This window comes from Gymnodraco acuticeps, unplaced genomic scaffold (assembly GCF_902827175.1).
Source record: "Gymnodraco acuticeps unplaced genomic scaffold, fGymAcu1.1, whole genome shotgun sequence".
Classification (NCBI taxonomy): domain Eukaryota; kingdom Metazoa; phylum Chordata; class Actinopteri; order Perciformes; family Bathydraconidae; genus Gymnodraco; species Gymnodraco acuticeps.
This window is the reverse complement of record NW_022991159.1, coordinates 226,182-241,597: the sequence shown is the minus strand read 5'-3', so window position 1 is coordinate 241,597 and position 15,416 is coordinate 226,182. Positions and strand designations below refer to the sequence as shown.

Here is a 15,416-nt window from a genome sequence, read left to right as displayed (position 1 = left end):
CTGTATTCGTCCCACAGAGAGGAAAGTTGCATTTGTTACAGCAAAAAAAGACAGATTAATATTACCCAAGAAGCATGCATTAAAACATATTAGAGATATATATATACAATTAAACAATTTACAAAATACACATCCTTCAAGCACCATTGTTTTGTCTGAATCAGTGATCTAGTTTTACTTTGAAAATCTAAAATGTAGTCGTTAAATCTGCAGGTTTCTAGGGTAAACATACTGATGTATAATATATGTTTTAAGGTAGATGTTAAGTGTGAAGAAGATATGTTTTCCTTTTTGGAATCTAATACCCTCTCAATTCCCTTAATGACGGCTGCTAATAGATTTACCCTGTTGTCTTAAGTGTCCGGGGTTTATTTTCACTTTGTGGCCCGTGGTGTCCCCTTACCAGCATTCTAACAAACCCTAACCCCCAGTAAGTATACATGATCCATGGTCCATTTCCCCAAGCCAGAACACAACCATCCTGCTGAAACCAAAGACAGTGATACCTCTGAGAGGCGGGATGAAGTAGACATTGAATCCTGAGCTGTGATTGGCTGAGAGCTTTATTGACACAGGCTTTGGCCACATGTTGGATGAAGACACTTCAGTGATGGAGGACAATGCAGGACTGTTGGCAGTATCCACAACTTAATGCAGAATTTGTCTAGACATGTATTAATACCTGTGAAGAAGCGTCCTGTTACCGATCCCATGTAAAGGTCATCTATTATGCAAATCCACTTATTCACGTCTATTCACGTCTATTCTACATCAACATGTGTCCCCTCTTCTTCATGTCTCTTCTACATCAACATGTGTCCCCTCTTCTTCATGTCTCTTCTACATCAACATGTGTCCCCTCTTCTTCATGTCTCTTCTACATCAACATGTGTCGTCTCTTCTCAGTCTCTCTACATCAACATGTGTCGTCTCTTCTACATCAACATGTGTCCCCTCTTCTTCACGTCTCTTCTACATCAACATGTGTCCCCTCTTCTTCATGTCTCTTCTACATCAACATGTGTCCCCTCTTCTTCATGTCTCTTCTACATCAACATGTGTCCCCTCTTCTTCATGTCTCTTCTACATCAACATGTGTCCCCTCTTCTTCATGTCTCTTCTACATCAACATGTGTCCCCTCTTCTTCATGTCTCTTCTACATCAACATGTGTTCCCTTCCCCACATCTTCTTCATGTCTCTTCTACATCAACATGTGTCCCCTCTTCTTCATGTCTCTTCTACATCAACATGTGTCCCCTCTTCTTCATGTCTCTTCTACATCAACATGTGTCCCCTCTTCTTCATGTCTCTTCTACATCAACATGTGTCCCCTCTTCTTCATGTCTCCTCTACATCACCATGTGTCTCCTCTGTGTCAAGAGACTCTGAAAGTTTCAGGAACAAAGATTCTCTCTCTTTTTGATCCATTTTTATAAAAACCTGTCTGAAAATGAGCTGATCAGATTTTGGCCACTTTATGATGTCATCAACATGTGTTGTCTTGAGTAACCATTAGCCAATCAGCAACCAAGGTAACCCCCCCCCCACCTTATCACATGAATCTCCTCCTAGAGCACCATTGAGTTCTTTGTAACCAAATCTCTCTCAGAGGGGCGTGGGGAGGGGCTCCTTATCTTCATCTAAAGTAACAGACAGAGAATCAGCACTTTTGAAACAGGGCTGAAACAGAGGGGATTATGGGTAATGCTACAATGATCTGTTTGGTGTTTAGAGCCAAACACTTCAGAGACATGTTCTGGATATATCTGAAACCTGTAATATATTGATGACAAACCGTATAATAGGGGGCCTTTAATACCTGTGAAGAAGCACCCGGCTGCTCATCCCATTTTAAATGAATTTTGGGAAGAAGGACGTTTTTCCTAGAGGTAATAATACTCTAATCCTAAAACAGGATTATGTTTCGTTTTGTGGATTAGTATGTTAGCGTTACCGATAATTTACACATCCTGGGTTTCAGATAACAGGAAATATGTTAAGAATGGAAAGGCTCTATATAACTGTTGTTTCACCATCTGACTCTTCACATATAGAGGTGTCAGAGCCGGCTTAAATAAAGAGAGATTTCCTTTCTCCTCTCTGAATCAATATCTCCAGTCTGACCTCTGCTCGTTTCAGGCGCTACACGGACGCTCTGTGTTTGTTATTGTAAGCCAACACTGCTTAACTTGGTGGGATCATCTTTATCCGTCTCTCTGAACAAACACACTGACAAAGATTACTCAGAACTCACTCACCAGATTTTAAATAATCCATTTAGCTATCTTTTAAAATGAGACTGTACTACTGTGTGCCGTTTGGCCTGACATGATTTAATACCTTTGATGTCAGAAAAGATATGCAAAAAGGCGAGAACTTTATTTGTAAAGTATTTTATGGCATATTTTTGGACATTGTCACAAAACCTCCTCACTAGGTTGTTATGATGCGATATTATGCAATAAGATTTGAAACGATTAGATGCAATATGGTTGGATACCATACATTACGATTCTATAAGATAAGATTAAATGCGATACTTATCCGATACAATGCGATACAATGCGATACAATGCAATACAATGCGATACATATCCGATACAACGCGATACATATCCGATACAATGCGATACAATGCGATACAATGCAATACAATGCGATACATATCCGATACAACGCGATACATATCCGATACAATGCAATACATATCTGATACAACGCGATACATATCCGATACAATGCAATACAATGCAATACATATCCAATACAATGCGATACAATGCAATACAATGCGATACATATCCGATACAACGCGATACATATCCGATACAATGCGATACAATGCAATACAACGCGATACATATCCGATACAATGCAATACATATCTGATACAACGCAATACATATCCAATACAATGCGATACAATGCAATACATATCCGATACAATGCGATACAATGCAATACATATCCGATACAATGCGATACAATGCAATACATATCTGATACAATGCGATACATATCCGATACAATGCGATACAATGCGATACAATGCAATACAATGCAATACATATCCGATACAACGCGATACATATCCGATACAATGCAATACAATGCGATACATATCCGATACAACGCGATACATATCCGATACAATGCAATACATATCTGATACAACGCAATACATATCTGATACAACGCAATACATATCCAATACAATGCGATACAATGCAATACATATCCGATACAATGCGATACAATGCAATACATATCCGATACAATGCGATACAATGCAATACATATCCGATACAATGCGATACAATGCAATACATATCCGATACAATGCGATACAATGCAATACATATCTGATACAATGCGATACAATGCAATACATATCTGATACAACGCAATACATATCCGATACAATGCGATACAATGCAATACATATCCGATACAATGCGATACAATGCAATACATATCCGATACAATGCGATACAATGCAATACATATCCGATACAATGCGATACAATGCAATACATATCTGATACAATGCGATACAATGCAATACAATGCAATACATATCCGATACAACGCGATACATATCCGATACAATGCGATACAATGCAATACATATCCGATACAATGCGATACAATGCGATACATATCCGATACAATGCGATACATATCCGATACAATGCGATACAATGCGATACAATGCAATACATATCCGATACAATGCGTTACAATGCAATACACTGCAATACACTGCGATACACTGCAATACAATGTGATGTGATGTGATTTTTAAGGTTAGACACTATACGATGCATTTTGATACAATTTGATTCTATTTGTGGGGGCACCGCACCGCAACCTCCCGGCAAGAAAAGCCAAAGGCCCCTTAACCTATTCGGGTGGCCCACGCATCCACCCCCCCCCCCCCTCAAATAACAAAAATACATGCGAGTTCATGGCTACTGTAGACAACGTTCTTGTTGCTCTGTGTTGCGTTGTTAATGAGTGAGACACACCGGAGTTGAGGATCTGTGGGGTTTATTCTCCCAAAAATATCATTTACAATTCAGGCATTTAGCAGACGCCTTATTCCAAAGCGACTTACAATGACCGATTACAGGGACATTCTCCCTGGAGTAACTGAGGGCTAAGTGCCTTACTCAAGGGCACACTAGTAGTGGTGTTCCAGGCGGGATTTGAACTCACAACCTTCCGATCATCAGCCCACCTCACTATCCATTAGACCACCAACATTTATAAATAAATTATATTAAAAAAAATAAAAATATATATTATTTATTTTTATTTTTTTACGAGATCCATTTGTGGTGGACGATATTTAATTGAGGCGGCCTGCCACAAATAAATCAATATATGGGAAACACTGGATTCTAAAAGATAATATGATAATCTATACAATAGAGTAAGATTAGATCGGATAAGATCAAATATAATAAAATACAATAAGCTACGACACGATAACATAATCCTTTATTAATCCCCTCAGGAAAATCCAGATGTCAAAGCAACAACAGCAATAAGATTGAAACTCAGGACAGATAAGAGTTGAGATAAGATAACAATATAAATAAGAGTAAACATGTAAGTAACAGTGTCAATACAAATACAATCGACCTAATACTGTCACAAAACTGTTGTAACAAATTAAACTTTTCAATACATTCGTCTTACTAAAATAAATACATATTTAATAAATATATTTGTATGTGACAATTCCCCCTTTGAGACAAATATAGGATGTCCGATTTCTAATCAACAATTAGATAAGGTTAAACTATGTTGCTAAACCTACATACATACAGATTATTATAAACAAGAATGAATAAGTACATTACAAGTCTTTTGAAAATAAAATGTGTTTTTGGTGTTTGAGTAAATGCCATTGGTCAGATCTCCAGCGCAGTGTAAATGATCCTGTTTTCAGGCGCTGTGTTGACGCCTTAAAATAAAGTGTGTGTGCAGCGTGAAGTGTGTGTGCAGCCAGCGTGAAGAGCCTATCAGCCGCTCTCAGTGAGACGTTCAGGGAACAGGGCACACTGATGAGGATGAATGGGAGGTTCCACCCGCTTGTTCACTCTGCATTCATTCAATTTTCCACTTCTTTTTTTGTCTCGGTCTTCATACTTCTCTTGGTCAGTCTCTCTGTAAACAAGAGGCTTGGCAATAGTTTTTAAGTTTGTTTCCAGGCTTGAGATCATTCAACCACACTGGCAGGTAATTACATGTGATACATACCTTAATTAATGATGTCAACATTTAAAGGTGGGGTAGGTCATTTTGAAGAAAGCAGCTTGAGTGCGCTAGAATTTGAAAATACACAACCGGAACAAATCTGCCACTTCCTCACAGAGCCCCTCCTCCAACACACACGAACGCGCACATGACCAATGAGGGCACGAGATAAGTTTGTGCCCAGATGGAAGGCTGACAGGCAGGTAGGCCATCCAGTTACTTTAGCCGGCTCAGATGATTGGTCGTGCTTTTTACAGCGCCACGGCTTCCAGAGATGATGGCATTTGTATATGTGTTTGTTGTCAAAGCCCTTCAGATATTCATTGCTATCGGGATGTTGAGAGCATTCCATGGAATATAACAAAAAGTGTATCTCGAGCCGGTTTCTCAAACTTACCTACCCCACCTTTAAGGACAATATGCTAAGAATAATTATTGAAATCTTAAATAGAAAAAACAATAGAACTGAAATATGTCCTTTTGCCACTACTGAACACACACATTTATATATTTAAAAATATGTTTAATTTATAAAGATATATGCAGACATTTCTTGGTAAAAAGCTACAGGCAGCATACCAGGTGTAATATTTATTTTATAAACATTTGTTTTCCTTTTTAATTGTTTACTTGGACATGGAAAGGTGCCTTGTTGTATGCCCTATATCTCAAAGTTAAAATATTGTAATATTATACGTACAGTATTAATCCTACTATGGGGGATTATAATAAAATGTAAAACAGTGAAATATTTAGTTTTAGTACAAAGTTTATTGCAAGACAGAGGTATACAAAGTAAATAAAAGTACTTCCGATAGCTTAACTTTATAGAACAACATACTTCACCAATGGCAAAGTAGCATATATATGATTATACATATAAATGAATACCCTTAAATAAACATATAAGCATTTCAAAAACAATAAACTTCTGTCAGACTTCTTCTGTTTTTGCAAACTTCTCCCACAGTTGCTCTACAGTGACACCTCCCAGGAGATTAGGCTCTTCCACTTACCTTAACTCCTCGTCACCTTATCTCCTTACATTTATTTTCCACCGTTCACATTCTTCAGCGTGTGAAGGGAGCCATATGGGAACAGAAATTATGCCTGTACCGCCGTACAAATAGTCTTAGTTTAATTAAACTGTCATGTTTCTCCTATTTTGCTGATGGTTATTTTCATTCGGAGGCACATCTTGTAATGAAATGTGTAGTCAGTCAGGAGGAATGTTACACACACACACACACACACACACACACACACACACACACACAATCGATCATCTCCTTCTCGGTGAAATGAACAGTTTCCAGGTTTAAATATGTTCTGCTGTTGTCAGAGTAGCTTATTGGTCCTCTGAGGTGTTTCTTTACTCGGTGAGGAGAGATGCTCCTTCATACCAAAGAATGGAAGACTGATTTGATTTTTTTTGTATTACTTATACAGAGCGGCTTTATATGATGGTTTGGATGTTCACTGGGCAAAGGAGCCTTAAAGGGGCCCTATTCTGCTCATTTGAAGGTGTATATCAGTATGTGGTGTCTCTACTTTAAAGAGTCCTCTCCTGCTGATGTTCAGGTGTATATCAGTATGTAGTGTCTCTACTTTAAAGAGTCCTCTCCTGCTGATGTTCAGGTGTATATCAGTATGTAGTGTCTTTACTTTAAAGAGTCCTCTCCTGCTGATGTTCAGGTGTATATCAGTATGTAGTGTCTCTACTTTAAAGAGTCCTCTCCTGCTGATGTTCAGGTGTATATCAGTATGTAGTGTCTCTACTTTAAAGAGTCCTCTCCTGCTGATGTTCAGGTGTATATCAGTATGTAGTGTCTCTACTTTAAAGAGTCCTCTCCTGCTGATGTTCAGGTGTATATCAGTATGTGGTGTCTCTACTTTAAAGAGTCCTCTCCTGCTGATGTTCAGGTGTATATCAGTATGTAGTGTCTCTACTTTAAAGAGTCCTCTCCTGCTGATGTTCAGGTGTATATCAGTATGTAGTGTCTTTACTTTAAAGAGTCCTCTCCTGCTGATGTTCAGGTGTATATCAGTATGTAGTGTCTCTACTTTAAAGAGTCCTCTCCTGCTGATGTTCAGGTGTATATCAGTATGTAGTGTCTCTACTTTAAAGAGTCCTCTCCTGCTGATGTTCAGGTGTATATCAGTATGTAGTGTCTCTACTTTAAAGAGTCCTCTCCTGCTGATGTTCAGGTGTATATCAGTATGTGGTGTCTCTACTTTAAAGAGTCCTCTCCTGCTGATGTTCAGGTGTATATCAGTATGTAGTGTCTTTACTTTAAAGAGTCCTCTCCTGCTGATGTTCAGGTGTATATCAGTATGTGGTTGTCTCTACTTTAAAGAGTCCTCTCCTGCTGATGTTCAGGTGTATATCAGTATGTGGTGTCTCTACTTTAAAGAGTCCTCTCCTGCTGATGTTCAGGTGTATATCAGTATGTAGTGTCTCTACTTTAAGAGTCCTCTCCCGCTGATGTTCAGGTGTATATCAGTATGTAGTGTCTCTACTTTAAAGAGTCCTCTCCTGCTGATGTTCAGGTGTATATCAGTATGTAGTGTCTCTACTTTAAAGAGTCCTCTCCTGCTGATGTTCAGGTGTATATCAGTATGTAGTGTCTCTACTTTAAAGAGTCCTCTCCTGCTGATGTTCAGGTGTATATCAGTATGTAGTGTCTCTACTTTAAAGAGTCCTCTCCTGCTGATGTTCAGGTGTATATCAGTATGTAGTGTCTCTACTTTAAAGAGTCCTCTCCTGCTGATGTTCAGGTGTATATCAGTATGTGGTGTCTCTACTTTAAAGAGTCCTCTCCTGCTGATGTTCAGGTGTATATCAGTATGTAGTGTCTTTACTTTAAAGAGTCCTCTCCTGCTGATGTTCAGGTGTATATCAGTATGTGGTGTCTCTACTTTAAGGAGTCCTCTCCTGCTGATGTTCAGGTGTATATCAGTATGTGGTGTCTCTACTTTAAAGAGTCCTCTCCTGCTGATGTTCAGGTGTATATCAGTATGTAGTGTCTCTACTTTAAAGAGTCCTCTCCCGCTGATGTTCAGGTGTATATCAGTATGTAGTGTCTCTACTTTAAAGAGTCCTCTCCTGCTGATGTTCAGGTGTATATCAGTATGTAGTGTCTCTACTTTAAAGAGTCCTATCCTGCTGATGTTCAGGTGTATATCAGTATGTAGTGTCTCTACTTTAAAGAGTCCTCTCCTGCTGATGTTCAGGTGTATATCAGTATGTAGTGTCTCTACTTTAAAGAGTCCTCTCCTGCTGATGTTCAGGTGTATATCAGTATGTAGTGTCTCTACTTTAAAGAGTCCTCTCCTGCTGATGTTCAGGTGTATATCAGTATGTAGTGTATCTACTTTAAAGAGTACTCTCCTGCTGATGTTCAGGTGTATATCAGTATGTAGTGTCTCTACGTTAAAGAGTCCTCTCCTGCTGATGTTCAGGTGTATATCAGTATGGAGTGTCCCTACTTTAAAGAGTCCTCTCCTGCTGATGTTCAGGTGTATATCAGTATGTAGTGTCTCTACTTTAAAGAGTCCTCTCCTGCTGATGTTCAGGTGTATATCAGTATGTAGTGTCTCTACTTTAAAGAGTCCTCTCCTGCTGATGTTCAGGTATCAGTATGTAGTGTCTCTACTTTAAAGAGTCCTCTCCTGCTGATGTTCAGGTGTATATCAGTATGTAGTGTCTCTACTTTAAAGAGTCCTCTCCTGCTGATGTTCAGGTGTATATCAGTATGTAGAGTCTCTACTTTAAAGAGTCCTCTCCTGCTGATGTTCAGGTGTATATCAGTATGGAGTGTCCCTACTTTAAAGAGTCCTCTCCTGCTGATGTTCAGGTGTATATCAGTATGGAGTGTCTCTACTTTAAAGAGTCCTCTCCTGCTGATGTTCAGGTGTATATCAGTATGTAGTGTCTCTACTTTAAAGAGTCCTCTCCTGCTGATGTTCAGGTGTATATCAGTATGTAGAGTCTCTACTTTAAAGAGTCCTCTCCTGCTGATGTTCAGGTGTATATCAGTATGTAGTGTCTCTACTTTAAAGAGTCCTCTCCTGCTGATGTTCAGGTGTATATCAGTATGGAGTGTCCCTACTTTAAAGAGTCCTCTCCTGCTGATGTTCAGGTGTATATCAGTATGTAGTGTCTCTACTTTAAAGAGTCCTCTCCTGCTGATGTTCAGGTGTATATCAGTATGTAGTGTCTCTACTTTAAAGAGTCCTCTCCTGCTGATGTTCAGGTGTATATCAGTATATAGTGTCTCTACTTTAAAGAGTCCTCTCCTGCTGATGTTCAGGTGTATATCAGTATGGAGTGTCTCTACTTTAAAGAGTCCTCTCCTGCTGATGTTCAGGTGTATATCAGTATGTAGTGTCTCTACTTTAAAGAGTCCTCTCCTGCTGATGTTCAGGTGTATATCAGTATGTAGAGTCTCTACTTTAAAGAGTCCTCTCCTGCTGATGTTCAGGTGTATATCAGTATGTAGTGTCTCTACTTTAAAGAGTCCTCTCCTGCTGATGTTCAGGTGTATATCAGTATGGAGTGTCCCTACTTTAAACAGTCCTCTCCTGCTGATGTTTCAGGTGTATATCAGTATGTAGTGTCTCTACTTTAAAGAGTCCTCTCCTGCTGATGTTCAGGTGTATATCAGTATGTAGTGTCTCTACTTTAAAGAGTCCTCTCCTGCTGATGTTCAGGTATCAGTATGTAGTGTCTCTACTTTAAAGAGTCCTCTCCTGCTGATGTTCAGGTGTATATCAGTATGTAGTGTCTCTACTTTAAAGAGTCCTCTCCTGCTGATGTTCAGGTGTATATCAGTATGTAGTGTCTCTAATTTAAAGAGTCCTCTCCTGCTGATGTTCAGGTGTATATCAGTATGTAGTGTCTCTACTTTAAAGAGTCCTCTCCTGCTGATGTTCAGGTATCAGTATGTAGTGTCTCTACTTTAAAGAGTCCTCTCCTGCTGATGTTCAGGTGTATATCAGTATGTAGTGTCTCTAATTTAAAGAGTCCTCTCCTGCCGATGTTCAGGTGTATATCAGTATGTAGTGTCTCTACTTTAAAGAGTCCTCTCCTGCTGATGTTCAGGTGTATATCACTATGTAGTGTCTCTACTTTAAAGAGTCCTCTCCTGCTGATGTTCAGGTGTATATCAGTATGTAGTGTCTCTACTTTAAAGAGTCCTCTCCTGCTGATGTTCAGGTGTATATCAGTATGTAGTGTCTCTACTTTAAAGAGTCCTCTCCTGCTGATGTTCAGGTGTATATCAGTATGTAGTGTCTCTACTTTAAAGAGTCCTCTCCTGCTGATGTTCAGGTGTATATCAGTATGTAGTGTCTCTACTTTAAAGAGTCCTCTCCTGCTGATGTTCAGGTCTATATCAGTATGTAGTGTCTCTACTGTGACATGTCTCCATGCTTTAATGTTCAAAAAGCTCTTTATTTTTCTCATACTGCCTGTGCTGCAGCACCTCTTTTCACCCTCTGTCTGAAACCAGAGCCCAGTCTGCTCTGATTGGTAAGCTGGCCGGGTCTGTTGTGATTGGTCAACTGCTTGGAGATGTCCCGCCCCTTCGCCACATACAATGTGTTGGAGCGTGAGCCAATAGTGTAATTTTGTTTCAGCATTAGCTTCAAATAAGCGAAACCTTTCTAAGTGCTGCGTACAGAAGTTGTTTTTTGTTATGTTTTTTTGCCAAGCTGCAGTTACATATGGTTGGTTTCCAGTATGTCACAGACGGTTTGGATAACATTTTAACCTTTTTAGCTATAAATATCTTATACATTTAAAAAAACAAAACAGCTGTAGAATGCAGCCTGAGATTGGTGTGGTTTATTTCCTGGTTCTGTGTTGTCGACATCACACTTACTGTGATGTTTCCAGTGGCTGTTCACCTTTGGGGTCGTTAGAGGTCGGCTGGAGCAAGTCCCAGAATCTACCTCGTAGACAAAGTACTAAAATGACTGAGGTCACACTTGGACAGCTTCAGTCGCTGGTCATTTTGATTTGGCAGGAAGTGGCTTGTTGTGTCACTTTGCTCAGTCGGTTGTTCTGAAAAGATTTGTCATTCTCTCCATCCATCCCTAAATCATCCTGTTGAGTCATGTGGCATCAAAGCTCTCATGATAATGTTGCTTCTCTCTCTCACTACATCATCCTGTAACACAGCCAAGGTCAATGATGTTGATTCTGGACTCAGTTTGATATGTATTTCTGCACTAAAAGGTGTCATCAAGATATGTTGAAGGTTGTGTAAACATAGAATACATGCAGGCCAGTTAAATCACAGAAGAGTATCCAGAGTGTGGTTTTTTACTCCAATAATGATATCACAACTGATAAGGAAAACAACAATAATATAAAAGACCACATATTAAGACAACTTTTCACTATAATGAAATGCTTTTGACCATATTAGTATATACTTCCAAGTCTCAGTGGTGGAATGTTATTAAGTACATTTATTCAAGTACTTTTTTGACATACTTTACTTAAGTATTTCCATTGTAAGCTACAGTACATATACAGTACTCCATGCCACTGTTGTTCTTTTTACTGCACCACATGTATGTAGTAGTAGTAGTAGTAGTAGTGGTGGTGGTGGTGGTAGTAGTAGTAGTAGTAGTAGTAGTAGTAGTAGTAGTAGTAGTAGTACCACCAGTAGTAGTACCACCACCAGTAGTAGTACCACCACCAGTAGTAGTACCACCACCAGTAGTAGTACCACCACCAGTAGTAGTACCACCACCAGTAGTAGTACCACCACCAGTAGTAGTACCACCAATAGTAGTACCACCACCAGTAGTAGTACCACCAGTAGTAGTACCACCACCAGTAGTAGTAGTAGTAGTACCACCAGTAGTAGTACCACCACCAGTAGTAGTACCACCACCAGTAGTAGTACCACCACCAGTAGTAGTAGTACCACCACCAGTAGTAGTACCACCAGTAGTAGTACCACCACCAGTAGTAGTACCACCAGTAGTAGTAGTACCACCAGTAGTAGTACCACCACCAGTAGTAGTAGTAGTAGTACCACCAGTAGTAGTACCACCACCAGTAGTAGTAGTAGTAGTACCACCAGTAGTAGTAGTAGTAGTAGTAGTAGTACCAGTAGTAGTACCACCACCAGTAGTAGTAGTACCACCAGTAGTAGTACCACCAGTAGTAGTACCACCAGTAGTAGTAGTAGTACCAGTAGAACCTTTATTTAACCAGGAAAATCAATTAAGAACAAATTCTTATTTACAATGATGACCTGACAGGAGGCAAAGGCTTCCTGAGGGGATGGGGTTTGGGAGGAAAAAGACAGACTCCGGGCACTACAGGAGACAACCCAAACACATAGAGCAAAGATGGCAGACATAGCAGTTAAACTTATAAAAACTCTAAAACAATATTGCTGTGGTTCAATCAGTCATGAAAATCAGCATCAGGCGAAGCAGCTACATGTGTGCACCAGGGTGTCAGTAATAGTGACATTGAAGGTGCGGGGGGAGACAAAGGTTTTCATTTTCAACGTTTTTTGAATGACATTATCACATTACATTACATTATCACATTACACTACATTATCACATTACACTACATTATCACATTACACTACATTATCACATTACACTACATTATCACATTACACTACATTATCACATTACACTACATTATCACATTACATTACATTATCACATTACACTACATTATCACATTACACTTACATTATCACTTACAGATAAGTGTTACTCTTTACGTAAACACATTAAGTGCCTGTATGATATAAATCGCGACCCCACTCATAATGTACCCAGTGCTAAATAATATCTTTAATTATCTCCACCTTGACAACTACAAAATGTAAATGCTAACATGTATTTTAGTTGGTGATACAAATAGGATATAATATTGAATAGTAATAATATACTGTGAAAAGAGACATTTGTTTTGTATCGGGCTCTTACATTTAGCTGGTAATACTTGTTAATTATACGTAACATTTTAAATGAATGACCTTTACTTGTACTTTATCCACCACTGCTAACGCTATCTTGCAGCGTTTTTGCTAAACTACTTCTGCACATTATATTTCTGCTCCATCCTCCCATTGATATTTGTTTAAGGACACATAGATGTGCCCTTTGCAGTCTTTTGAAATGAATAGGAATCCAGAAATAAATGTAGTATAGAAATGTAGTAATGTGACACTACAGTATGCAGTACTAAGCTAGCACCACCATTACTTTCCTCCAGTAGCAATAATAATACGTTTATTTAGTATAGCACCTTTCCCAGAAATGTAATTCGCAAAGTGCTTCACAAGAAATAACAAACGTTAAAATTAAGACCACAGAAACATGAATACAATAACAACATGAGGCAGAAATGTCAAGGTCAACATAAAAACAAAACACAGACCACATAGAGTCCTGAATAATAGTACAATCGTCTGTCTCCCCCCCCCATCACATTTTTGCTCCATCCCCCAAGTGATATGTTTTTAAAGAAACCTTTTGAAATGAGTAGGAATCCAGAAATAAGTGTAGTATAGAAATGTAATAATGTGACACTACAGTATGCACCACCATTACTTTCCTCCAGTACAATCATCTGTCTCTGATAACATGTATTTTAGTTGGTGATAAAAATAGGATTATATAATATTGAATAGTAATAATATACTGTGAAAAGAGACATTTGTTTTGTATCGGGCTCTTACATTTAGCTGGTAGTACTGCTCCACCCCCCCCTGTGATATTTGTTTAAGGAAAAGTAGGTTTGCACTTTGCAGCCTTTTGAAATGAATAGGAATCCAGAAATAAGTGTAGAATATAAATCAGAATCAGGTGTATCACCAGATAGGTTGACACGTACGAGGAATTTGACTTGGTGTCGTGGTGCATACATAAAAGTAAAACAAAAATGAAAAACGCAGATAGAGAACTATTTTAAGAAAACTATAGGAGCTCTTCCCTGGTGAAAGAGTTTGATGTACTGTACGTAAACACTGAATTAAGGCACAAGACAAAACAGAGCGCACCAAAACACCTAGTAATGTGATACTACAGTATGCTATCACCACCATTACTTTCCTCCAGTACAATCGTCTGTCTCTTCCCTTCAGGTTCCTCCACGAAGGACGTGGGACCGTCGCTCGGCCTGAAGAAGTCCAGCTCTCTGGAAAGCCTCCAGACGGCTGTTGCCGAGGCAACCCTGAATGGGGACGTCCCCTTCCATAGGCCACGCCCCCGAATCATAAGGGGGCGGGGCTGCAACGAGAGCTTCAGAGCCGCCATCGACAAATCCTACGACCGCCCGGCGCCTCCGGAGGAAGACGACGAGGGCATGGAGACACGTAAGAAAACTCAGATTCAAAATTCAAGGTTCAAGGCTTTTATTGTCATGTGAACATTAGCTACAGTGTAGTTATGACAATGACAATCTTAGGTCACAGGCTCCTCCAACAGTGCAACACAATGCAATCGTTAAAATAGTGTAAGTTAAGCATGCAACCAAGTAGATTTATGAAGTAATGTACTCTATGTAAACGCATAGGATATGCTAATAAGATCTACACATTATTCAAAGTATGGGAAATGGCTTAACATGTACCAACTATCCCATTAAGACAATATGATTTGTTGAGACATGTAAGATAACTAAGTACATTTTATGAAGTAATATACTCTATTTTGACATGTTGAGTATTTCCATTTTATGCTAGAGATATTTCTACTGCATTTTGAAGCTGAATATCATAATGTTTACTCCATTACATCTATTAAACACTCATAGTAAAAAGTTGATGTTCAAACACATAGGATATGCCAATAGGATCTACCCAACATATTAAACGTATTGGAAATGGCTTAAATTGTACCAACTATCCCATTAAGACAATATGATGTCGGTGATAAACACTGATAAATAATATTTCATAAAACTGCGACAAGATATATTTTGCAAACTATTAGCTTTGATATACACATAGTACTATTGCTGATAATACTTCTGTAGCTTACATTTTCCAAACAGCACTTTGACATGGAGTCATTGAAGCCTGAACTATTCCTACCGACAGTAAACAGGAAATACACGGCAGCCATATTGGTTTCATATCCATCAGTATTAGAGTCCTGTCA

At 39.0% G+C, this 15,416-nt stretch overlaps 1 protein-coding gene across 2 annotated transcripts in view; it reads left to right on the top strand.

Annotated features, from left to right (window-relative positions):
- Positions 1 to 15,416, top strand: part of LOC117560643 (partitioning defective 3 homolog) — a gene marked incomplete at its 5' end in the record, with an annotated part of 131,533 nt that overhangs the window by 8,865 nt on the left and 107,252 nt on the right. For both annotated transcript variants that reach the window (XM_034237578.1, XM_034237576.1), the window contains 1 exon segment: positions 14,399 to 14,629. In XM_034237578.1, coding sequence (XP_034093469.1) covers positions 14,399 to 14,629 — 231 coding nt within the window.